Here is a 25,397-nt window from a genome sequence, read left to right as displayed (position 1 = left end):
TGTGAGAAGAAGCCTCACAGAGAGCGTCTGTAAACATGGTTCCTTATATTCCTGTGAAGAGAATGTCCTCTGAGTGTGGTTTGTGTGATGGAAAACATAGCTGTCAGCTTGCTTCTAAGCATAGAGCCATTGCATACAGGTAAAAATGAACAATATGCAACATCTTTAAACAGCAGCCTGCACAGAAGGGAGTTTATCTAGGAAACTGGTTCACAGAGTACATCTCTGTGAATCATGGCTCTTAAATGAACATTTCAGGCAGATGGAGCACGAGTGGGATGGCTGACATTCTTAGCTGTCTTCCAGACCTGAGGTTAACTAATCGCTGTCTCCCTGACTTCAGATACTGGTGAAGAGTGTCAGCCCAGATTGTTTGTGGGGTTCTTGTTTTATTCTTGATTCTGCAGTCAGGAAGATGCCTTTTGCAAATTCTCTCTTGCTCAGTCATTTGAAAACTTAAACAGGATGCAGCACCTCTGATATTTTTGCATCCAAAAGGTAGCAGATTCTGGACCAGCTACTTGTAGAACTGACTGCCCTCAACACAACTCACAATATTCAGCCGAGTCTGTTTATATTTTGAAGTACAAATATGGAGCAGCTCTCAGGCTTGAGAATACCTTTCTCCTCATAAAGCATTATGATTAAAATTCTACTAAAATATTTGCATCTAAATAAACCAGGATGCTGCAAGCAAAGGGCTTCTTTTGTCTGCGTCTTTCATATGCTTTGGGTATTTAATAGAATATTTCTCTCTTCTACAGTAATACAATTAAGTCTTCTGGTACGATTTCTTTCCTGCTCAAGCCTACCTACAAACCATGATGCTCTGGCTCCTCCAACACACAGCTTCAATGGCAATAAAGCTGGGTGTGATTTTGTTTTTGCACTCCTGCCTTTCCACGTGGTCTGTGGGTTTTTCCCTATGTGAGGATGCATGCTGCAAATCGGCATGTTAAGTAAACCCAGGCAGCATTATATTAGCCTTCCACAGAAGGCATTTTTCATCCTTGAAAACCCTTTCAGAGCAGGCTATAGGAATTTCATTCAGATACTGATATTTTGATTGGAAGGAGATGTTTTTCAGTCTCTTGTTACAGTAGGATGTCTAGGATCTTTCTGTTTTCTCAAGTAAAGGTGCTGATAGTTATGTCAGTATGAGAGTATTTAAAGACAGATGCTTGACTGAGAAAGAAGCATTATATCTTTGAGACGTGTTGTTCCTATGCGCATTTGTAGCCAGGCAGTCTCATCCTCCTGGAGTTTTTTCTAAATAATGTTCTGTCACTTTGAGAGGAAAACAAAGACTGAGCGTGCACTGCTCATATATGACTCCATTCATTGCAGAATTCCTATGAATACTGAAAAAAAGGTGAAAAACAACCATAAAACCCCACCAAAACCAGTAAGGCATACATGGCTAAAGGTGTTAAACACAGCATGAACACACACGGTATGGGGGAAAACTTTTTAGCTTCAGATATGGAAAAGCTATGAAGAAGTTTTCAGTGTCTAACATCGTTAAAATAAACAAATGAAGCTTAAATCTGGTTTTCTGCATCAACAAATGTCTTTTCCTGCAGAATACTTAATAGGCTGTGGTAAACTTTTTTGTAACACGCATGTTGGCTGAGGTGCTGAATTCCTGATAGCACTGTTTTTTTGTCCATTAACGTAGGCAGTGAATTGCTGCTTTGAGTTGTGTGGGCCTGATGACCAATAGCTATCACAGCTTCAATTTGTTATGTTAATTTTATTGCGGTCCATGTCCTTGTCCTGTCATTCCAGCCTAAGCCACAATAAACCACTAATGAATATTACAAGTACCTTCCTGCGAAGACTAGCTGACGTACCTCCTTCAAGCCATTAGGAAAACTGCACCCGCTTCAGATTATCTGAAGTTCATCTCTCTGACCTTCAGAAACCTAGTGCTTTTAATTCCTGACTTGTGCTTCTGTTTGAGCTCACTATTAAAAGGGTTAACTCTATCATGCCAATACACGCACAGTATTGCTGTGTAAAAAGTGAAAACAGAGTTCAGGTGGTACTTTATCATTTCCTGAAGTTCAGCCTAAGGTATATCAGTGTTGCTCAAGTGGAATGCCTCTCTGTGGAAACTTAGTTTTGATAGTATATTGTGCTTTTGCTGCAGTATAGACATATGTAGGTTCAAAATACACTCTAGCTGACAGGCAAGCTTAATTTTACAGAAACAACACAGTAATAGCATAGATTACAATTTTGTGTTTATGTGCATAGGAAGTGGTAGGGATCTATAACAGAAATCAGGCAAAAAGAAAAGGAATGAGAAAGACTGCAAGGATTTTTTCCAAGACTCCTTTGGAAAAATCTCTGCATGAAAGGTTTCTGCAGACTCTGAAGTTTTCTATGAGTGTCTGAAAACATGGGTCATTTACCTCTTTCTTTTACTGCCTTTTTTAACTTACATGGATGTCAGCATTTTCTATTGATACTTGCTTACTATGCATAGCAAAAGTGGAACAGTGAAAACTTTTACTACCTGCTTTCATCTACCATGTTCACTACATACAGTGTCAGATCACAGACTGATGGACATCTTTGTTTGAAGGACTCTTTAGGAACTTTTCTTGTCTAACTTCCTGCTCTGTGAGATTGCTGCTAATGCTAGGTCATGGGCTGGCATGGTTTTATCCAACCAAAGCCTGAAAACCTGCAAGGATGGGGATGCCATGACCTCTCTGAACAACCTATTTGACTGTTATATTGCTCTCCTAGAAAATGCCTTTCTCCCTAGTGTCCAGTCTGAAAATCTACAAACAAAAACTGATAGGTTTGGTTCTTCTTATTTAATCTGGCAGTGCCAAGAAGAGTTTGGCTCTCATAACTACCCTTGAGATAATGAGAGGCAGATGTTAGATCTCCATCCTCCAGTCTCTTCAGAGCACTAGACAATCCCAGCTCTTCCCCACCGAGCCCTTTCCTTCTTTCTCTCTCTCTGCAGGTAAACACAAAAGCATGTTTCACCAGGCTAAAGGCATGGCCTTTCTCCAGACTCAAAGCTGTTTAGTTTTCTGTACGTGCCAGCTTTGGTTACTTCAATTCTTCCATTTCCACGTTATGTCCCCCACCCATGCTAGTTATGAAGCTAGCACATTTCAGAATCCAGTATGCAGATTATCTGAGGAACAGTTGTCTTTGTTCCTTGTTGAATCTGTGAGTTAATCTGAAAGTGTTCTCTGCTTCGTGTCTCTTTCCTACATGCAGAGTGTTATGCCGTATTATGTGGCAACAAAAATGTCTAAAATCTCCAAGCCAAGCTTCGATAAGCCCACTCCTGAAACGTACGTACGAGCTGCCATAGGCACGGTAGGCCTGCAGTCCCAGACCAACGGGTGCCTGCCCCATGCCTTCATGGTAAGTCACCTTGGACAACACAAGGATCTAATATGTGATTACTGGGGAAGAAGAGCAATGATTAATTTTGAATATTAAATAAAAGTTATTTTTTCTTTAAATTTTAATCATAATTTTATAACGTTTGTGTGTGCTGGTAATGGTTTGATTTAACTTAGAATAGACAATAAAAGTTGAGACATTTTTCCTTTGATTTTTAGGGCTGGGTCTTCTCAATTCTACCTACGTCCACTGTCATGAATTTACTCATGAAAACAAACAAACAAATACGGGCTCGTTTTTTGAAAAAAAAGATGAAGGAGAAGTAAGTTGCTGACAGCTCGATCTGTGGAAGCTCCTGCAGGAAGATCTGTGTAAACTCCAGCAGGTTTCATACTCACACTTTGGCGCCAAGTAGACCTAATGGTTTAAACATCTTCAATTGTAGGTGTACTTTCTAATAAGCAAAGCGATACTGTTTTGAGGATACAGATGAATCTTGACTTATAATACTGATATCAAAATAGGCTTGTTTATATATATTATAGGTATATGGGGGGAGGGGGAGTGCTTTGGACTAAAATTGCACTGTGCTTTAAGAAATACTTACATGGATGTGATCAGACATTGCACTGCTGAGGAATGGCTTGGTTATGTAGTGTCCATCACATCTATGTATTATGTTTTTGGGTGAAGGGCAGAAAAGCTGTAGTTCTCTGATATTCCTGGAAAGGTGGGGAGGTGTGGGACGGGAGCATATTTGTTTGAAGGGTAATCTGGCTCAATTCAGAGTGTAACTTTTTCCTGGTTCAGGTTTAGGGTACTTGCAGGATTCAGCATTTTCAGCCAGCTAGCAAATGCTCCTCTGCTTACACAGTCCATTAAACAAAACCGGGACGTCATGGGCAGGGTGGGATCAGCTTAGGGGCTGCTTGCTGGCTGTGAAGAAGTCATCGCTCTGTAAAACAAGAATACCAATAACCGAGGTTATGTACCTGGGAAAGGATCATCACTGCTTGGGAAGGGTGACCATGAAGTGATCCTTAACCTGATGGTTTTGGAAACCTGTTCATGGGTTGGTACTGTATTGAAGTAGGTTCTTGCACCAAAACCTGAGCTGTCATTTATGTGAACTTCAAGGGTCTAGTGTGATTTTTCTTTTTGGTTATGAACTTGAGGAAAATGGGCCAAAAAAAATAAAATTGAGTGTAATTGCTCATCTATAAATATATACATAAAATAACATTGCAAAAAGTATTGAAATTCTTGGTTCTTGAATATGGATTTTAACTTTTCAGTCGTAATCTTTACAATTTGTAATAACATTTTTAAAAGTTCAGTGCCTGTTCTTTGTAATAGATGGTGATAACACAATGTGGATGTATGTCACAAGTTGTGTTACTTGCTGGTTGTTATGTAAAAGATTATTGGCACTTTGAATGCAGAGCTTGAAACGAGTTACTGTCCTTGTTAGCAATGATGGATAGATGATTTCTGAGATGTGTGTCACTGTGTCTTCTGGTGAGGCCATTTGAAATGTGAATCCTGGATATTTATGACAGCTTTAAAAATGAGAACTAGCAAACTTTAAATGTAGAACTTCTTAGTATTTTTATTTGTGTTTAACTGATTTCTTCTGTAGTTCTATTCCAAAACTGAGTAAAGCTGAAGTTACTCAGCTCGGAGACAGGGATCAGAGTGTATGAGAAGTCTGTACTGCTGTTGTCTGTGTTGACCTTTAAAGATATGGTCTCTAACATTCCTTTATATAAATGTGAAGAAAAAAAAAAAAAAAAAACAAACAAAAACCTTTCAAGCCAAATGAAATTGTAAGTAGCTACCAATGTTTTCTGTGGTGACTGCCTTTGGTTAACAAATGGAGATTGCTTTGTCCTTGGAAGAATAATTTCAAGCTCTGGCTTTGAAGTTAAATGTGTTGCACTGAAATATGATTTGGGGCTAACATTTCTGTACATTGAAAAAACCCGAATACCGATGCAATGGTGCTGACCAAATCTGAGCTAAAGCTCCTATCCCATAGTTTTCTTGATGTTTTTCTCGTTTCCTGGATCAGGAACGGTGAGGTCAGTTGTGCAGGACTTTGCTCAGGAGGTGATGTGGAAGCATTGGACTAACCAATCTGTGTGGATTTTCACTTGGTAAACCCAATAAAACGGCATTCACTCTCAACCTCTGCTTTGTTGGCTTCCTTCTTAAACCGTTTGCACTTCCATATCTCAGACTGAAACTTTTTATTAATCTCTGTCCGGCTGCGGTCTCAGCGAACACCTTAAAATCCCTGGACCAACCCGCTAGGCTTTTAGCTGGCTCTATTAACGAAGCTGTTAATTAATCAGCTCCTTCCACACCCAGGCCTCGCTGCAAGCTCCGCAGCCGCCACCAGAGGGTGCCGGGCGCTCAGCCATGCGGCCCGGCCGGGCCTGAGGGGCCGGGCCGAGGCGGCGGCGCCATGGCGGACAGGCGGCGGCGGGCCCGCGTGCAGGGCGCCTGGGCCGGCGGCGCGGCGGGGACAGCCGCAGGCAAGGCCCGGGGCTGGGGGTGGCGGCGGGGGGAAGGCCGGGGGGGCTCCGGGGGGGACCCGCACCTGGGAGTTAACAGTTTTAATGCAGTTTTTTTTCATGCTGTAATGACTTCTGTTTCTGTAGTGCTGCGTGTTTAGGACTGTAGTATTCCCTAATGCCTCCATGTATTCCTTCCCACGCTGTCCTATGAAGAATTTGAGTTCCGCCTATCCCCTTTTCCCCTCTGTTTTTAACTTAATGTTAGCAAAAGGCAGCACGTTTTCTTTGTAAGCACCTACATTTGGCAGAAACTCATTTAAAAACATTTTCCATTTATCCGTGAATAACAAATAAAAATATTCAAGGCGCTATGCAGCTTTAACTGTTAACGTGACGTAGGTTTGGTTGAAGTCTCTGCCAAGCAGAGGAGAATCCTTCAAAGAACGACTCCCTAAGTCCTTCCAGACATGAGCGTTGTGTTTTCCATAGGGTGAAGTGCAATTTCATGCCTTTTTTTTTTTTTTTTTTTTTTTCCCTTTGCTATAGCACCAAAGGCACCTGTGGCCAGCAGCGTTTCCCCTGCAGGCGCTACTGGACAGGCATGGATGAAAAAAGGTCAACTTCATGCTCAAAAGCAATTTGTCTTTGAAAAGCCATCAGAGGTAATTAATTATTTAATTAAACACTTATTGCCAGAATCTCAAGTTCTCTGAAACTTTAAACAATGAGCTGAAAAATTACGGACGTTGACATTAATGGTCTTGTGTTTTAAAACAAATGAAAAAGCTGAGCTGAACTTTTAGGGGCTTTTATCAAACGTAATTTGAAACTTATGGTCTGTCCATCTGTGTAGTTTCAGTCTAGGTATTCATTACATACCTATTCATAGCTACTTTTCATTGTTTGTTTTTAGAAGAACCAAATAATATATTTTCTTAAATACTCACAACAATGCAATGTTCCTAAGCATGATTGGAGCTCTGTTTTGGTCTCAGGGTATCTGCAATATTTGTGCTGGGGGAAGCATGTGAGATTTGTTTTCTAGGCTTTCCTTTATGGCCCACAAGGAGATGAATGATATTTTGCTATTTGCAGTGGGAAGGTAGTTCCTTGCTGGTGAAAAAAAATCTTGAACGCTTCTTTCTAAGCCAGAAATATTTGAAAGACCCTTCATGGCTTGAAAGGTTTGGAGACATTCTGGGAAGTTTCTCTCTTCTCTGCAGCAGAGCCCAGGCACCTGTGTAGTACTGTCTTGACTGTTTTACATGCTCATTTATGTAGCACCTTGCATCTCAGCCCTCCAATGAGCTCAGAGAAGAGAAGCATAAATCCCGAGGGCAACTACAATGATAATATAGGCTGGATTCAACTCCAGCTGCCATTTTAAGTTGTTGATTCCTGTTGTCTAATCTGTTTTACATTTTGTTAATTGACTGGCGCTGAGGTTTGTTCATCCCTTCTTCTGTACTTGTACATTTTTAATTCTGAATGTAAGGCTAGGATTTCTTTGGTTGCAATTCAGTATTGTGATAATGCAAATAGTTTAGAAAGGGTTGTTCTTTAGGGGGCAGTTGATTGTTAAAATACATCTGGAGTGGTAGCTGCATCTGAGGGTTTCCAGGGGATGCAGTGGAGTGTTGCTGCTTTACCAACTGTCCAGAGGTGTGTTTTTCTCACTGACATTTCAGTCTTCAGCTATCTAGAATCACTAGAGATGGCAAAAAGCTCTGTTTGACTAGAGCACGTCAGGTACATAAGCATTTAGTATTCACCATGTGTTGTCTGGTTACCTTTCAGGTGGAACGCAAGGTTCCTGAGGCAGGTGTGATAGAGTGAGTATACTGCTGACTATCCATCTAGCTTGTGGCTTTTCTGTTTTTCTGGTTGGGGTGAATATGCTTAAAAGAGTTCTTTCTTCGCTTAAACTGACTATACCTTGGAAGAAATTTCAGTACAAAATGTGGACTTTCAACCCGTTTATCCTGAACTGAGTTTATAGTCAGGAGAGACCAAGCATGTCTTCGTAGTTTTTGTGGCTTTGGTGTAGCTTTGTAAGTCAGGAAAAATGAACAGCTGGGGGTTCTTGGATAACAGAACCACAAATATATCTATGTTGGTTAACGATGTATGTTTTCGTACAAAAGTCCCTGTGTAAACTATACTGGAAATTACTTGCTGTTATCCACGTATGTAACTGGTATGGCACCTCTGCTTCCTTTGACGGTTCAGAGAAGTAGCTGCTTGTAAGCATCATAGTGAAGCTAGATACTTGTAAGCTGTAGATCACTTGCCCTTTGTGTCAAAAATCTCAGGGATTTGCTCAGAGTAAACATGGCATGAAGTATGACAAGGTGTGGTGGTATATGGTGAAGATACAGATTTTAAAAAATAAATTTGTTTCAGTTTGGTCATCATGATAGTTTTCTTACTAAGTGGTTCCTGTGAGGCAAGTTACAGATCCATCTCGAGTCGGATTTGCATGTGCTTACCTCAAGGGATCTGCTGTTAGTTCTCTGTATGCACTTCAGATTAGGTGCTGGGTGGGTGTTCATGCACAGCAGGCACGATTCAGATGCCCTCTGGTGCCCCATGTTCAGCCACCCTCTCACAACCGGTGTGGTAGTGAACTGTTCATTAATTAGAACTACTTGTGAGAGGTGTTTCCGCCAAGATGCGGGAAAAATCCTGGTGAAAATAGTAACAGTATTTCCCAGCAACACTTAAGAGATTGTAGCAGATACTATGTATCTGCTAGCAGATACTTCCCTTCCAGTGTGAATGATACAGGATACAGATCTTTGCTTCTTGTTTATTAGTAGTAATAAATCTAGGTACTAAGCAAATTCAGTGTGTTAAAAATGCTCTAAAGGTTCACATGGCTTTATTACTCTTATTTACAAATTAAATAAAAACTGCAGGGGAAAAGAAAACTGAGCTGCTGTTGTCATTAAAACAAAGTGCTGTAGATAATACTGTATGGTTTATGCTCTGAGTGTATGTGCAATATGGAAAAGAGTATAGAAGTTCTTGTTTATTCAACTTTCTTAAATCCAGCACAGTGCAAAACAGTTCGTGATGGTCTTGTGATGATCAGTATACAGATTGGAGCTAGCTTAGGAGAAAAATGAGATTGCAGGTGAAACACAGTTCGTGTGAGAAAAGATAATACTTCACAGCTGTGCAGCTTGTAACAGAGGGTAGAGATATTCACCTTCTGTACCAGCTACACTGGCTTAAATATTGTTTGCATACCTGTAGTTTGGTTTCTCTGTGTGACTGAAAACTGGATTACATGTCCACAGTTAGACTCACGCTCTTTGTGTACCTATAACTGCAAACATCAAGCATAATGGTCAGGGCATGGTTTTCTGTGGTTGTCTCCCTTCGATTCCCTGTGACATCCCTCATTTACTTGTCTCCAGAGCCCTAAAACCATGTATTGAGCCTTGGCTGAAGTGTGAGCGAGAGAGAGGAAGTACACACAAACTCATTTTTTCTGTGACATTCCTGGCTGCCTTAATCTAACCTCTGTCTCTTCAGAACATTTTTGCTTCTCTTAGTACCACAAAGCTTTTTTTCTTTTTTTTTTTTTTTTTTCCTTTCTCTCTTTTTTTTCTTTAAGGAAAACTCACCCTAGTGCAGGCTTACAGCAATTCTAGTCCAAGTTGCTCTGTGTAAGATCACTTACTGTTGTCGGTGCATCTGACAGCTCTTTCTTTTCTATATCCTCAGCAAGCCTGGTGTGTATGAGCTTAGCACGGGACCAAGTGGAGTTTCCAGGTGAGTGGATTACATGTGTTTTGAAACTTGCTATTTGCTGCTGCTGAACACTGCGGTGATGCTCAGCTTTCTGAAGTCTGGTCTCTGCAGAGTGTTCTGACTCGAGCAGGTGCCTGTTGCCCTTCCTGTGTGTCATGTGTTTAGAGTACCTCTGGAAGTACTGTGAGTATTGGGCACAGCAGAGTTACACAGCTCTGAGCAGCACTGAGGAGATGAAATGTGAACCTTTTAACATCTAGCACGTACTACATCTAGTGCTCTTGTCTGGAATAAGGCGAAGGGGCTACGTCCATTTGTTCCATGCACCACAGTAAGTTGCTGCTTGACATTTGGATTGGTATTCCTGTGTTAGCAAGGGTGTGGGGTCTATGTCATATGTAGCTGAGAGCTACCAAGTATGTTTAGATGTAAATATGACTTGGTTTTAATTGATCTAATAAAAGATTTTAAGCAGATAGGCAACCTCGGGGTTGTCCTGTTTACTTCTGTCTTTTGTCGTAGTTATTACAGCTTCTGGACGCTTTAGAGCCTACTTGTTCTGTGATTCCGGCCAACTTAAAAGCATTTTATTTCGCATTGCTGACTTAGCTGCAATATCAATATTCATTCTTTTTTTTTTAATTTGAACTTAATAGACTTCTTTTTTCCAATATTGGAAAAATGCTGCTTGTGAATTTATTTGAAAGTTTTCATCTTGTTTCCTTCTAAAACTGCAAATAATTTTTATACAAATTTGGAAAAAGCTTTGACCAGTAGGGAAGACAGAAAAAAATATACAACCAGTTGCGTTATTTTGCCACTTTCAGGAGTTTATATTTTCATAATATATTGCTGTACTATATATGTATTTTAAAACTCAACAATTGGATTTTACATCTCTTTTTAACATCTTTGCTACCTATTCTTACTGTGGTGTCTTTGGAGCATTGCATTTTCCTAAGGGCAACTTCTCATGAATAGCTTTCCTACTCTGCAGGCGAGCACAGTGGCCAGAATTTTTCAGTGCTGCTGTTAGTACGGTCTAAATATAAAATGTACATATAAAAATATGAAAACTGGAGAGATTAAATGCTTATAGGATTCCTGTGCTTTCAAAAGAAAAGATAGAGTGGTAGTAGTGAAAAAGGGTTATCAAACTCTTAGGTGCCATGGAGATGATGAATTACTTTCAGGCAATTACTTTTCTGTGTTGATTGTTGTACCATAATTGGGGTATGTAATTTTTCAAGTGGAAAGTTAAAAACAAGTAAGGATACCATTTTTTGCACAGTATATGGCTGATTATGGAACTCATGGGTTATTGTTGGTTACATATGTTTTTATAGGTTTATAAAGCAATTAGACATCTTTAGTTAGGGGAGACCCATTAGGAGTTGAGTTCCTGCTGCCTTCTGTTCTGCCTATATTACCTTAAATTCTTTGGGAATCCCAGAAATTAGAGTATTTTATCAAAGCATATATAGAAGTCTTTATTCCTTCCTTCTTTTCTGTATCTTCTTCCTTAGGATTCATTTGATTCCTGGCTTCATTGATTCGGAACAAGCAGATTGGATGTTTGAACAACTCCTCCAAGACATACCCTGGGGTCAGAGAACTCACATCAGACAGGGTAAGGGTGTGTAGACTAACTTTTCAGGTCATTTCCCTGCTAAAATGCACACAGCGCACATCATGTCATTGTTTTTCATTTTACACACTGCCACTCCTTCACGTACTTCCTCCCAGGTTTTCCTTGCATAACTGAAAATTACTGCTTATCTTTCAAATCTGTGTCACCGTGTTCCAATTCACATTTTTTTCAGCTCTTTCCAAGTTCAAGAGAGATGAAAATTGCCTCTCTGTCTTATAAGTTTTGAAGGATTTCCCTTCTGTGGCATCTTTAGTTCTTTTTCCTGCAGTCTTTTTGAATAAGTCTGTGCTCCATCCCTTTATACCATTTCCCAGTGATGCTGTAAAAACTATTTTCTTTGAGGTTTCTGTTACCAGGAGTATTTTTGCCACTCTCTCTTCGAATTCCAGCAAAGCACACTTCTTTTCCCTTATTTTTGCTTCTTGGTTGCAGTACGAAGTAAGTGAAGAGTCTGCTATTCTGGATTTGTTCACTAAGGGGCCACCTGTTCCAGCTAAATTTCTCCTTTTAGGCATGAACGGATATAACAAAATACGTTGGAGTAGTTACCGGTCAGGGCTGGAAAATTTCTTCAACATCTGTGTTTATTGGCTTGTACTGAAGGTAGTGTAAAATGGAGAGTATTACCTGTCAAACGTGAGAAATAACTACCAAAGCATTCTTTTCAGAAGCTGAAAGTACTTGAACTTGATGTTTGTATTACGCCACAGAACACTTGCATGTTTGACAAAATACTACTTGTTCAGCTTCGCTGCTTTCTCTTTCTGTAATGTCCCACTGATGCTGCAGTCCTTGACGCTTCATGCTTTTCAGAGGGAATATCTTGTGGTTAATGCCAGCGTATTGGAACCAGGAGAATGTAAAGCAAACGAGAATTGTAAATAAAATTTCAGTTTCATTTTGCTACCTTTAATTTATCCAGTCCTTGCCCAGTCTGAGAAAATTGACGTGGCTCCAAGATTTTGGCAAGGGAATACCTTTCTCATATAATCAAAAATGTAGCACAGAGTCTGCTTTTGGGTGATATTCCTTCACTTGGGTTAATTCTGTAATGTAATTCTTTAAGGAACCACTTTTTAACTTCAGGTGAGTGAACAGTCACTTTTTGATTATTTTTTTTGACAGAATTGTGCTTTTCCATTTTCAAGCTCTTTGATAAAGCAACTGAGAAGTCTTCCTGTTTTTTTTCAGAAATGTCTTTTGAGGAGCCAAGGCTTACCTCCTGGTATGGGGAACTTCCTTACACGTACTCCAGGATAACGATGCAGCCGAACCCAAATGTATGTATATTTTTACAGTTTCCTTTTATTATTGTTTACAAAGAAACCCTTTGCAGAGATTGAGAGACAAAACCTTCCTTCTATCCTCTTTTTATCTAGAACATTTGTCAGAATTTCTTCTGTGACCAGCAACAGATTCTAGTGGAAGGTGGACAACTTTGTGAAATAAGCATTATGAGTGGATTGATTGAGAGGAGCATTATTCAGTGGATAAAAGTTTGGAAAAGGAAATTACTGTTCTGTGACAGCTGTTCTGTGACTTACTCTATGCATCTTTATATTGAAGCCTACACAGTTGTACTGAGTTTTTCTTGTAGAGGTATAACAACATCAACTACTGAAATATTTATGTTCAGAAACACCTAGATTCAATACAGCTTAAACTTGAATTTAGGCATATTGTTGATTCCTGTGTAAATGTTACGAGATTCAGCACGTGACGTGCCTGCTCAGCCACTCCAGCTTGTGTCACACAATTTCCCGTGCTATTTTGGAACGGTTAGAAACCTTCCAAGTGACTTGCTGATGTGTTGGTCGTGTTCAGTTACTCTTGCTGGCTTCCAGCCTGTTGTCCCATCTCTTGGCATTGCTTTGTCTGAAATTGCCATGGCAGCAGGCTGCAGTGTCCTGAAGCGTAAATGAAGTGTGAGTACTGAGGGCTGGCTAGGGTTGAAAAGAAAGAAAAGTGTCCCACGTCCTGAACTGCTGCTGGACGGGACACTTCCAGCAAAGCGCAGTTTGAGGGGAGTGGAAAGGTGTTATTTACCAAGATGATTTGTAAAGATTTAATAGTTTCAAAAATCCCGTAGTTGGTAGTTTTGTAGTGGGAAAACACGCACTTTTTGTACTTATGTGTGGAATATTATTTTACATGGACTTTTCTAGAAGCAGAATGACTTCAGAATGACTGTTGCTGCTCAGAGGTTAGACAGAGCCTCTATGCCCCAGGTTCACTATTTCAGTCCAGTTTGCATGAAGTTAAATTAGCCATCGTTGGACCACTGCCATCATCTGGAAACTGCCTGTAGCCAGATATAAGGGTAGACTGCACATGGACACTCTGACATTGTATTCGGCTTTGTAGGAGGGAGTTCTGCAGCCTAAAAAAAGCCGTGGATGGTACAAACAGCACAGCCCTTACCTGTGGAGTAGGTTTTATATTACAAAAACATCCTCAGTGCCGAATCACCAAATGCAATTCGGTGCACAGCTTCGTCAAAAACAGTTGCCTGCCTTGAACGTGTGATCTGCAGGAGTGATTTAGCTTTGTGCCCCTCATTTTTTGTTTGATAAGGCTGGGTGTGATAGCAGCATTGCGAAGTATGATCCAGTGCTACTGTGCAAATAAACTTTTGTATTAGAAAAAAGTGTCTTTGTAAGCAGTGACATAGTTGGGGACGTAGCAATGTTTCACAACAAACTTACTTCCACTCCTGCAGGTTTACTGTGAAGTTTCCACTGAATTGTAAAATTCACCATATAGCATTTTTACCAATAATACTTTTGTGATAGGAATTGAGGGAATCCGGTCCGTTGGGTCACTAGGAAGTGCTTCCAGTCATTCTCTTTGGACTCGTCTGTGATTGCATAGCATGTTGGGCACATGCTGCAGCTCTGGAGATCCTGTGTTTTGTCCTTCAGGCAACCCAAGTACAAGCTATCGCGTTTTTGGGTGCTGGTACTGATTTCCCTACATATCCCATAGCTACAGGCTGTGTTCATGTATAATTAATTATTCACATGATGCTTAGTCATTGACAGGGTGACCTATCTAGAAGAATACCAAACAGAGAAAGATGACATGGTGAAGGCTTCTGTAGTGTAGCCAATCGGTTAAAAACCCTCTAAACATGGGTAAGCATGGAAGGGCAGTGGTGCAGAGTTGATTATTTGAGGTGGATACTGGGAAATAACTCCTGCTTTCTGTTCCTTCTGCCAGTGTTTGCTGAGAGGTTTGGAATCAGTTCTTTGTCCTCTCTTGATCTCTGTGTTTCTGCTTATATAATGGGCAAAATATTCTGGCCGACATTGCTCTGAGCCTTTTTTTCTCTTTTCTTTTAGCTTATGTAGTACTTAAAAGCACTCTGACAGCTGAAAGTCATGATGTAAGTTTGTAACATTGAATAGTGATTCACTGGACTGAGCTGTAATGGAATGCGCAGAGCTGCCATGGGCTATGGGCGCAGCAAGATAGTAGCAAAGGGAAGGGGGAAATTCGGGGCCTGTGCCATCCATTTTGCAAATCACTGAGAAGTTACACAGCTGAAGTCAAAGCCCCAAAAGATGAGCGGGGCTCAGCACGCTGTGCTGCTGGAGCTGGGAGCAGAGGGCCACGCTGTGGAAGCGTTAGGCCAACTGTTGGCTCTTGTTCTGGGTCACCTGCAGGGAATGGAGAGGGATTTACGTGGACACCAGCTGCAACTTTTTGGGTGTGCTGTGCCCACCAGCAGTGGTTAAGTAACTCAGGTGTTATCAACCCCACGTGTTAAACTCCGCTAGCTTGGCCAGGAGATTAGAGCAGACAGGTATGCATGGGAGAGGTTGCAGAGTTTTTGTTCTGGTTAAGAACTGCTGGTGTTTATCTATGCTCAGTTCAAGCAGATTTTACTCTATCCACTTCCTCACCTTCCAGTTAATGGAGGTGGCTAGCGGCTGCCACTAGCAGGCAGACTGGCTTCTTATTTTTAAGAGGTGATTTAGTGTTGACCCATAGGTAACAAGCATACTTTGCAGAAAGCCTGTTCCTCAGCTTTACTAAAAATTTGATAAGAATTGTTCAGAGGCATTTGTTTGGCTTCGGGTTCATTGTGGTGAAAGTGCAGTATGTTTTGTTTCTTATCCAAGAGTAGTTTTCCCCTTGTGTCCTGCTGTTATTGCCTGCTGCCCAGCTTTCATTGTATTTACCTGACTCCCTCTGTGCCGATTGCAGTGGCATCCTCTGCTGACTATGCTAAAGGAGCGCATTGAAGAGTTCTCTGGCTATGCCTTCAACTCTCTGCTCTGCAACCTGTACCGAAACGAGAAGGACAGCGTAGACTGGCACAGTGACGACGAACCATCGCTGGGAAAAAATCCCATCATTGCCTCGCTCAGCTTTGGCGCTACCCGGACCTTTGAGATGAGGAAGAAACCCTCCCTCGTGAGTGTTCTTATCGCAGTGAAAGAGTCCAAACTCATTTGTTTAGTCCTCTCCCTCTGTTTAGAGAACTACAAACATTTAGTTATGTTAGCAATTAGTGGAAACACTCATAAAGTTCTGGGGAATAAGTGTAGGAATCAAAAAAACCTGTTACATGGAACATGACATCTTCAGGGTGGGAATGTAACCACTCTAATAATGTGCAGCAATGTAGTGCTGCAGTGAAATTGCAACCTAGTATTTTGCCCTGATAAGGTCCTTTCCCATTACTTGAAATCAGCGATGTCAGAAGGGAGCTTTCACTATCTAAATGAGCCATAGATTCAATGCTGTTTTGTAAGCCCCAGTAATGGTGTAATTCATAGTGTATGTGTTACGCAGAGTAGTTCTGACCATTCCTGTAAGTAAAAATCCCCTAACATTGTCTGAATTTTGACTTGTGCATGTTCAGGCTGAGAGCCAATGAAGAGCAGGAAAGAGCAGCCCATTTCTTTTACCTAAAATACCAAACTGTGGTATCATACTGCACAGACTAAACAGGGATCGTTACTTTGATGGGAGGCATGTGTGAACATCCTCTCAGGAATTAGTTTCTGATTCGGTAGAGAATACTCTTTCTAGAAAAAATGCTGTGTAACAGGCATTTAAGCAACAAGTAACTTAGCACTTAGATTTTGCATTATTGAAGTAAAGGGATCACGTTCTTCTGCTGAAAGTACAAGCCTCATTGTAGGGTATCCTACTTCAGTTGTCTGTTCTGCGTGCTTTTTTTTTTAATGTGGTGATATTCTTGCTGTGAACTCAGTGGAAAACTCTGAGGAATTTTTTTTTTTTAATGTAGTCTGAAAAATGCAGTCTGAAAAGCACTTTGGGATCTTTGAGAAGCTGTTTGCTGTCTACTTACATTCTTAATTATTCTGAATAAACTAGTGCAGAAAGCAAAGGTGGACAGTACCAACATATAGACTGTGCCCTGGGGTATTGAAATGTGCCTTTGAGGAGTGACAGAGGGTCACCAAGTCGTGAACAAAAAAGGTCAGGATTTGAATCAGAAAACTAAATAATTTGTGTTTTTCACCAGCTCTTTAATGTGTGAGTTTTGTTGCCTGAAGGGAGTTTAACCCTGTGGTCCTTGAGCATGAGATGACATAACCGGAGCATTGTGTCATTGGGCAGAGCATGAGTAAGTGTCTTTGATTCTGTGATGATAACATAATGTCAGCTGGAAAGTTCATCCCTCTGGGAAGCTGTAAATGGTGCCCAGGTTCATTTCCAGAGCGCATGTCTTCCTTTCTGATGGATCAGAATTAAAGCCACCTAGATTGCAGTATAAACTTTGCAATTTCCCCCTAAAAATTGAACGCAGTTCTTGAGCGAGATGTCCATTTGCTCTTTTCTCAAAAGACACCTGCTATGTGTAAAGGGGGAAATTCAGTCCGTGCCACTCACAATTAGCCACTTTCTTTGATCTGTACTGTATGGTTTCTTCTCTTTTCTTCCTGAGGTGGGTGATTTTTTTTAATGTATATATCCCTCAAGTGCTCCTCAGTTTTTTTCTTTAGTGTCTTTGACCTGATATTTCTGACTAGCTCGGTCTTGTTAAATATAAAGTGCATTCCTTTTGCAACTGTGACATACCTGTTTCTAAAATAAGATCCCCACGTGCAGAGTGATGCTTGAACAAGTTGCTATTAACTGTGTATCATGTGCCTAAGGGAATTTGTACTTAAAATTATATGTCACGTTACGTATTCTTTGCGCGTTCCAAAAGCCTGCAATTTTCTGAGAGCATCCTATGACACTAGGTGCTTTGCCAAGTGGGAGTTACAAGACGCTCTGATGGAAATTACAACCTTTCAGGCTGTACCACCAAAGAAGTAATTTTCATGCTCCATTGTAATGTAGCATTCCATTAAAGGAAAAGTTAAAGTTGATTGTGGATACTAGAAGTTTGATCAGTACTTTGTTAAAAGCAAGTTACAGGGACAGGGGTAGCCTAGGGAAGGGGGATTTAGATTTACAATCATCACAGGCATCTCAGGCTCTTACCTGGTTTGTAATCTACCATTATTCCTACGTCAGGTTTTCCAGAGGTAGTCTTAACTGAGGGAGGAAAAGAGAAAGCAAATCCTTTTCCTCCCCAAATTAAGCCTCTTTGGGGACCCAGATTCTAGCAATGCTGATTTTAGAGTTTGAAAGGCCTTCATTTCTCTCTGTTGTAAATGCTTTTAAGTCTTTCGAGATGAAAGGTGTCATGAAAAGGTAAGATGAGAAATACTGTGCTAGAGGCTCACCGTGGGTAAGTGATGCTGGAAAAAAACTGAAGCGATTGCCTGTGTGTGATCATGTACTGGGTACAAAACAGCATGTACCACGAGTCAGGTAACATCGTGTAGTGCAATTGAGGAGTACTAAATCGGAGCCTTCGGAGACTCCAGCTCGCATTAGTGACTGTCTGTACAAGTAGTGTCCAAATTTAACTGTGGATGAACCTCTTAGGGAATAAAACTCTGTTTCTCTAAGACAACTATAAAAAAAGACAGTTAATGTTACTAGGCTTTTTTTTGTTGTTGTTTGGTGGTTTTTTTTGTTTGTTTGCTTGTTTTTTTGCTGCTGCTGCATGTTTGTGTGAGATTTTTACATTCGTGTTGCAGAAATTTGAAGTTTCTGTAGGCAATATTGAAACTGCCACTAAAAGAAATCTTCCTGTCCTTGGAGGAGGAAAAATAAAGTTGTTTAGGTGCAAGTGGCATTATTATTGTTGTTGTTGTTATTTAAACTGTTCCACACTGAGGTTAAAGAAAGGTTCAGTCTGCTGTTGTTTTTGATGACTGCTGCAGTGGATGAATAAGTGTTCATTACATAATAGGGAATGAGTACAGACAGTCGTGCATGGCCTACATGAATCCACATTGCAAACATCCCTTCTGAATAAGTCGAAATAATTTCTACCCAGATTTCAGCCCAGAGCATGTTAAAAGAACTAATAAAAAGCTGCATATGTTTTGGGAGCCAAATCCCTGCCTGGAGTTGTTAAGGAGACTTTTCATGGAAGTTAACGTGATTCCAGGAAGTGTTTTTGTTCATCCACTGGTGTTTTTCAGCATTCTTTTTTCTAAACACTGCCTTTTCTGTTTATTTGGACCAGTTGTGTGGTTGTATGTGATATTTTGCCTATGCTTTCAAGGGTTTCTAGGGTTTTTGGATGCTTACTTGGTAGTCCGAAGCCTACAGTGAAGTGATCTCATTTCTTCTAGTTTTTGCTTCTAGTCCCAGTAAGTTATTTAATTTTTTTCTTGCCCCCTCGTTGCTCCCCGGTTGCTGTAGCTCCTGCCTGTGCTGGAACCAAGAGGCGAACACTTTGTTTTGGAGCTGTGATTCATACTCAAGTCACACACAGCCTGCTGGCTAAGTCAGCGAGCCCTCTCCTGCTGTCCCACAGCATACCTGTCACCTCAGCCCTACCACCTCCTTTCTGCTCTCCACACCGCCCCGAGGCCCTGTCCCACTCAGACCTGACTCAGCCGCCCTACTCCAGAGGAACTGATTTCCCTGCGTTACGTGGGTCATCCTGATCCAGCCTCAGCACCACTTGTACTACTGCTTATCACTGCTCAACTCAGACAGCGCCAGCTTATCTGATCAGGTCCTTTTGGGAACTCCGTGAGATTTTAGTTAAGGGTGGTGTTTGATGTCCCAGTAAGCTCCCGTGTCCTGCTGGGGGCTGCTCTGCAGCAGAGGTCTGGGTGCCACACGGACCGGTTCGGTGCAGCTGCCCACCAAACTGCAGTGGGAGCTGTGCATGGAGGTAGGAAGGCAGCTGTCAGGTTCATCTGTCACCTTCGTCTGTCTGTAGCCAAGGAAACTGATGGCTGCTGGGCAAGGGAGGGATTTTCGTGCGTACGTTAGATAACAGCAGGATGTTCGTGGTGTTCTCAGAATCAGCCTTCAGATGGGTCTGTCCTTCAAAAGAAACATTAAAACAAGGTCCTTCTGTCCTTGAGTAGCTCTTCTAGCAGAAATTAAAGAGCCCCTAGTACTTTTGGAAACAGAAAAATAACCCTTGGTGTCCTAACAGGCCTAACTGAAGGCTGACAGGAGTAGATGGAGCACGGTAGAAACTGAGCCTTGGATCGGGACGGGGTTGGGGTTGAACTTTTTGGATTGCCATGAAGGAGGCTTCCTTGGCTTTCCCCACCGGTGTTGGCAAGACTTGAGCAGCTGTAGGCAAGTAGAGGAAAAGGGCGAGCACTTTAAGGGTACCATACCACACTTGCAGAATGCAAGGTCATCAGCAGAAAGACAGAGTGTAAAGATAGTCCTGTGTAGGTGGGTGGGTGTGTTACATGAGGAAAGGGCAATAGGCCTGGTACCTGGGCTTCTAGATGTTTTCTATATATTCTGTATTCTCTGTATATTCTAGATATTTTCCCTTGCTTACCTTTTTGATTTTAATACCTTTTTAAGAAAAGTAATTGATGGAGTCCAGGAATGCTTCCAGTTTTTATATTGATGGCTTCCCATCCATTCATACTGAGCTTTTGTCACTTACTACCTGTAGTTCCTTGGATTAAGAATAGGCATCAAGAATAAGTTTCCTTCATAAATTTCCTGAGCTGTGAAACCCAGCTGAGTCTCCTGCATGTCTGACATCAGCTCTAAAGAGAAAAGTTCTGAAGTGAGATTTGGTGGATATGTTAGTATAGACACGTGATGCGTCTAACTTCACTGGCTGTGCAAAACCAATGGACGTGCAATTCTGTTTTCTAGGTAAAACTAAGTTCAGATGTCACATCTGAAATGGAAAGAAACTTCTGCTTTTACATACTCTCTTTTCTAAGCCAAAAGGATGTTTTCTTCTAAATCATTTATTTTAGAAGATTCATTTCAGTTGCGATGAGCAAGAGACAAAAATAAATCCACTGTTGTCCTTCCACAAAGTGAAACGGTGTAATCCAGTGAAATTAAAAAGAGCCATGCACTGCTATTGCACTGCTTTTCATCAGCAGTCATGTTTGAGATCTATTTTTGAAATTCCCCTTGTTTCATCTGTTGTTTTAAAAAAACATTTTTGGCATTGTGCTTTACTTCTAATAGAGCAAGACAAATGCCTCTTAATTCCAGGAACTTAAAAATATATTTTGCAAATGGACGCTGTCCTTATGGAGAATGAAAATACTGCAGGTGACTCTCTGTGCCTTCTGCAACTCTGATTTCAGAGGTTTAGTGAGCTTAACTAATGGCTGAAACAGCCTCAGGCCCTGAGGTATCCCCAAGAAATGCACAAACCCAGAATAACCATGACTGCCAGTTGCACTAGCAGTATTGAATAACCTTGTTCTGTCACACTGTGACTAACTTCTAGTCCCAGAGTTGAACAGAAAGTTGCAAAGATGCTGGTTAATTACATGAAGTGATGCTTTTAGTTATTGGGAATTGATTTGACCCCAATCAAGCTCTTTTGCATAAACAAAAAAATTGATTTGGTGAGCTCTTTGGAAAAATAAACATCTCTGCTTCTAGATGCAGTGGTATAATAACAAATATATTTTGAATAACAAATTTTCATTCAGACTGCTTGCTGTATGCAGCAAACTCAGAACAGGGTTAACCTTGTCTTTGGACTGTGTAGTCCTTGAAAATGAGAACCTGTCATTTTTTTTCCAAGCAAAACTTTTTTTTTGCTTGGAAAAATTTATCATCTGCTTTACTATTTCAGGCTATCTGATGCATTCTTTAACTTAATAATAAAAGACCTTGAGTCTCCTCCCCTTCGACACTAATTAAAATATTTTCTCTAACCCTCTCTTCCCCCAAATAACCCCTGTGTTTGAAAGGTGATTTTCTACTAGAAACTTCCCTGAATTCCTCATTTCAGAGAGTTGCTTTCCATTCTTCTTTGGCAGCTTTCAGATTTGGCAGTAGAGATCTACAAAAGGCTAACTATGTACTTCCATTTTATATTTGGGGAAATAGTGGTTTTCTTATTCACACTTTAATGAAATAATCCAAGCTCCAGTACGAAGTAGTCAACATGTTGAATAGAAGTTTTGCAGCAAGTTTTTGCAACTGTTGAAGGCTAATACCACAAAATAGTGAAGAGTACACAGAGCATTATAATATCTGCCCAGGTGGCAGTCTGGAAGATGGTGCATGTCATGCAGAGCGTGATCTCGTGAGGATGCTGCTGTTGTGATAGTGAGGCTTCCCTAAGCAACTGGACTCAGCAGGGTGGTGGTCCAGAGTAAAACTGGAAAGAGTAGGGCAAAGAAATAGAGTTACTACTCTGACTGACGCCGTTTGTGTCAGAGTACTACTGGTGTGTTGCTACATTTGGTTGTGGTAGTTGTGTTTTAAAACAGTTGTGTGTAATCTGAAGGCTTAACCAAAGTTTTGCAAATGAAGCACGTCTTCTAGGTGAGCAGCCTGGCTTGCTTAATGGTGATGAAGTTTAAGAGAACCTGAAACAAGACAAATTGAGAAGAGGAAGATGTGCATTTTGGATAAAGCAGTTAACCATTAGAATCACGGTTATGGTTGCAGAATGTTTCCACACAGAACTGTTCAGTTCAAGTGGATGTTCCCAAAACATTTGCAGCCTTGCTCCAGAATTTTGCACTGGACTTAGGAAGCAGTTGTTGATCTTCACCGATGTTATACAGACAGTGAGATGTAATGGCTTTCCATCCTGAAAATGTTCAGCTCCTCAGCTCCTTTTGAAATATGGTTGCAGAGAAGTCTAGTTAGACTTCCCGAGCTCATAAAAGTTTCCTTTTGTCCTTTCCCCTCCCTGTTTTTTAAGCTCTGCTATATAGGACTAAGGACTGATTTTCTACCAAAAGCACTTGCCTGCGTCTTCAGTGTCTTGTGTTTCTTTTTAGGAAGACAATGGAGACTATACTTACGTAGAGAGACTGAAAATCCCACTTGATCATGGGACTCTGCTGATGATGGAAGGAGCTACCCAGGAGGATTGGCAGGTAAGAAATCCTTGGCACTGCTTAAGAGCTTTATTTGCAGTGCAGTTCTCTAAATGTGTGCAAAGCACTTCCACGAAGGAGGTAGGCAATACTCGGCTTCCAGTGAAACAATTATTTCACAATGCTTTCTACCTCAGAATTTCAAAGCACCATACAAAAATTATGCAGTTTTATTCAACTGCTAAGTGATACAAGGAATCAGCTCACATGCTGATGTTTCAGCATTTAAGTTCAGCGGTGAATGTTGCAGCCTGCAGCTGAAAAAGCAAAATCCATTTAGGAGCTTAGAATATAAAATTGTTGAACTTAATTTAACAAGGCTACAGTAATCTACAAAAGACCTTTATTTCCTCAGTAGCCCTGAGCAGTCAGAACATGAATGTTTTGCCTTAACTAAATCTTTAGAAAAGTTCATGAAAAGCCATTACAGAACATTAAGGGTTTTTTTTATGTTGTTTGATTACCTGTATTTTAAATACACCAGCTCATGAGTTTTTTTTTGTGTGTGTGTTTGTTTTGCTTTTTTTTTTTTTTTCCATAATGCTACTTACAGCATCGAGTGCCTAAGGAATATCATTCCAGAGATGCACGCATCAACTTGACCTTTAGGATCATTTATCCAGAACCTGGTGGAGTTTGGAAGTGAAGAGGCACTTTGGGCGTTGCTGAACACACAGCAGATCAAGAGCCTCAGCTGGCTACGTGTTTTACAGGAGCAGAGTTCTGTGAAATATCTGATGGGGAAAAAAACTGATGTCATGAAGGTCTTTGACAATCAGAAGTTACCTGTTATGCGGACAGCGTGGTTTTGTTTTCAGAAATGGTATGCCTTTAGATGATACTAAATCACAGGCTTTGTTTGTGAAAAGATGATGATCATTCCTAAAAGAACACGGAATCTCTGAGAGGTACTGACGGGAGCAGAACGATTCAGTGAGCAGTTATTTTTGCACCTTCTCGTCTCCCATTTCTCCCCAGATGGTGATCTACGTTCAAGTGACACAGATCCAGGAAATGTTCAGGATTTTTATGTAAAGCCAGCTATCTGTGTGCTGTGTGTGTGGAAATGGGAAAGCTGCACTCTGTGATTTCTGAGTGTTAGTCGCTTCACCGAGGGGTAATGCATTGCTTTTTATTTGTAGGTTGCAAGAGTCTTTTGCAACAAAGCAGTCAGTTTTGTTAGTTATAAAACTGCTTGAACTAGACTTGTGCCTAGTAGAACAGTGGGTCGAGGCTTTCTTCGGCTGTGTTCTCTATGGGCAGATATCGGTCCTTACTGCTTATTTGTGCAGACAAGTCACAAGAGGGCAAGGAACACAAACATCTTAGCCATGAATCTTATCAGCTAGGTCAAAACTACCGACTTCTTGAGTGCTAACAGTCTTCCATCCCTGTTGGCGTAGTGAGAACCATGCTATCTGCATGGTTCTCACTGCAGTGATAGCATCCCCTGTCCCAGATCAAAACGCTGGTTTGGTATCGCTTCGCTTTCTGTTTGAAGCAGGATCTAAGCACGGGGAAATACTCTGTGCCTTGTAACACACTGGCAAGCTGCTTTAATGCAGGAATAAGCAGGTGGTTGGAAAATGCCTGTCTCTTCGTAGCCAGCATTATCTGTAGTTTAAAGTTGTTCTGGACAAGAGCAGTCAAGTTGTTAACACTCAGTTATGCCTATTTTTAAAGGTACTGGTGACCTAAAGGACAGGCTGTCAAGTCGTTTCATTCCCTGTATTCTGAAATTTGGCAGAAGCGTTTTCTTTGTATATCAGACAAACTTATTAGGAGATTCTCTATTTAAAACACCATACAGATTTTGAAATAGCTTATTCTTCTAAAATGAATGGCATGGTATTGGGAAACTTATTTTGTTATCTAATAATTTCTTCACTTTTATCCCAGTTTCTAAAGCAATATGTTTTTGGAAATACATTTGAAATAAGTTTCCAATGTAATATTAATTTCTTGTACTTGAATCTAAGATACGGACTCAGTGATGTATGTTTTGAGAATTCATGTTGGAGCAGGTGGAGTTTACTTTAAAATTCATTTTCTTCAGGTAGCTGGTGCTTTGCTTATGTCCCTGTATGTGTGCCCAATTGTTGCAGTCCTTAAAAAGAGTGTTTTTCCTTAACCGAAGGGCATCTGATTTCTCCAGGTATTCTGACTAGGCAACATGTTAGCCTTTAGTAGTTCATACAAGCTACATTTGTTTACACTTTTTGTTTAAAAGCAGTCATGCTGCAAGGAGCAGTAGTGGATGGAGACTAGTGGCAACTTCTTAAACCCACAAACCCGAACCTATGGAAATCGCAACTTGTTTGAATTCAATGGAGCCACGATGCACAGGCAGGATCCTGGAGGCTGAAGCTGTTGAGGAAAACAAACAGTTCCTTGCTTGCTTTCTCAGTTTCAATTCATAATGTTAGCAAACTGTGTTGTAATTTTGCTTATTTGGGTCAAACTGGAAGAATACAGAGGTTTGCCCCTCAAAATAAAACGATTTAAAAGAGGAATGCTGTATCCCACGGAGCTCTCCGGGGGTGACATCACTTTATTGCTGCTGTCTGTGTGCCGGCCGTGCTGCTGCTCGTATCCTAAGCAGGATGACGGTGGGGAGAAGGCACGTGGCGTGGTTCCTCCCCCTGGCCTGCGAGCCCTGGCTGCGAGGGGAACAGTTGGCACAGAGGTCAG

At 40.9% G+C, this 25,397-nt stretch overlaps 2 protein-coding genes across 2 annotated transcripts in view; both read left to right on the top strand.

Moving 5' to 3' along the window:
• Positions 1-5,565, top strand: part of HSD17B12 (hydroxysteroid 17-beta dehydrogenase 12) — a gene marked incomplete at its 5' end in the record, with an annotated part of 75,038 nt that extends 69,473 nt beyond the window's left edge. The window contains 2 exon segments of the mRNA XM_084287106.1: positions 3,247-3,396; positions 3,597-5,565. Of these exon segments, the coding sequence (XP_084143232.1) occupies positions 3,247-3,396; positions 3,597-3,704 (258 nt within the window). The 3' untranslated portion in view covers positions 3,705-5,565.
• Positions 5,566-5,833: 268 nt separating this feature from the next.
• On the top strand, positions 5,834-25,184 carry ALKBH3 (alkB homolog 3, alpha-ketoglutarate dependent dioxygenase). The gene is made up of 9 exons (XM_084288231.1): positions 5,834-5,915; positions 6,444-6,559; positions 7,695-7,729; positions 9,630-9,677; positions 11,183-11,286; positions 12,499-12,587; positions 15,517-15,726; positions 22,608-22,706; positions 23,260-25,184. Exons 1-9 carry the CDS (start codon positions 5,846-5,848, stop codon positions 23,350-23,352), a joined length of 864 nt encoding a protein of 287 aa, XP_084144357.1. The 5' UTR covers positions 5,834-5,845; the 3' UTR covers positions 23,353-25,184.
• Positions 25,185-25,397: the final 213 nt, after the last annotated feature.

This window comes from Netta rufina, assembly GCF_964035555.1.
Source record: "Netta rufina genome assembly, chromosome: 5".
NCBI lineage: Eukaryota > Metazoa > Chordata > Aves > Anseriformes > Anatidae > Netta > Netta rufina.
Note: the sequence above shows the minus strand (reverse complement) of the source record. Positions and strands in the feature narration are given on the sequence as shown.

Coding starts and splice junctions, on each gene's coding strand:
- ALKBH3 (XM_084288231.1), top strand. CDS start 5,846: ATGGCGGACAGGCGGCGGCGGGCCCGCGTGCAGGGCGCCTGGGCCGGC. Junction 6,560..7,694: donor TCTTTGAAAAGCCATCAGAG/GTAATTAATTAT, acceptor GTTACCTTTCAG/GTGGAACGCAAGGTTCCTGA. Junction 7,730..9,629: donor CCTGAGGCAGGTGTGATAGA/GTGAGTATACTG, acceptor CTATATCCTCAG/CAAGCCTGGTGTGTATGAGC.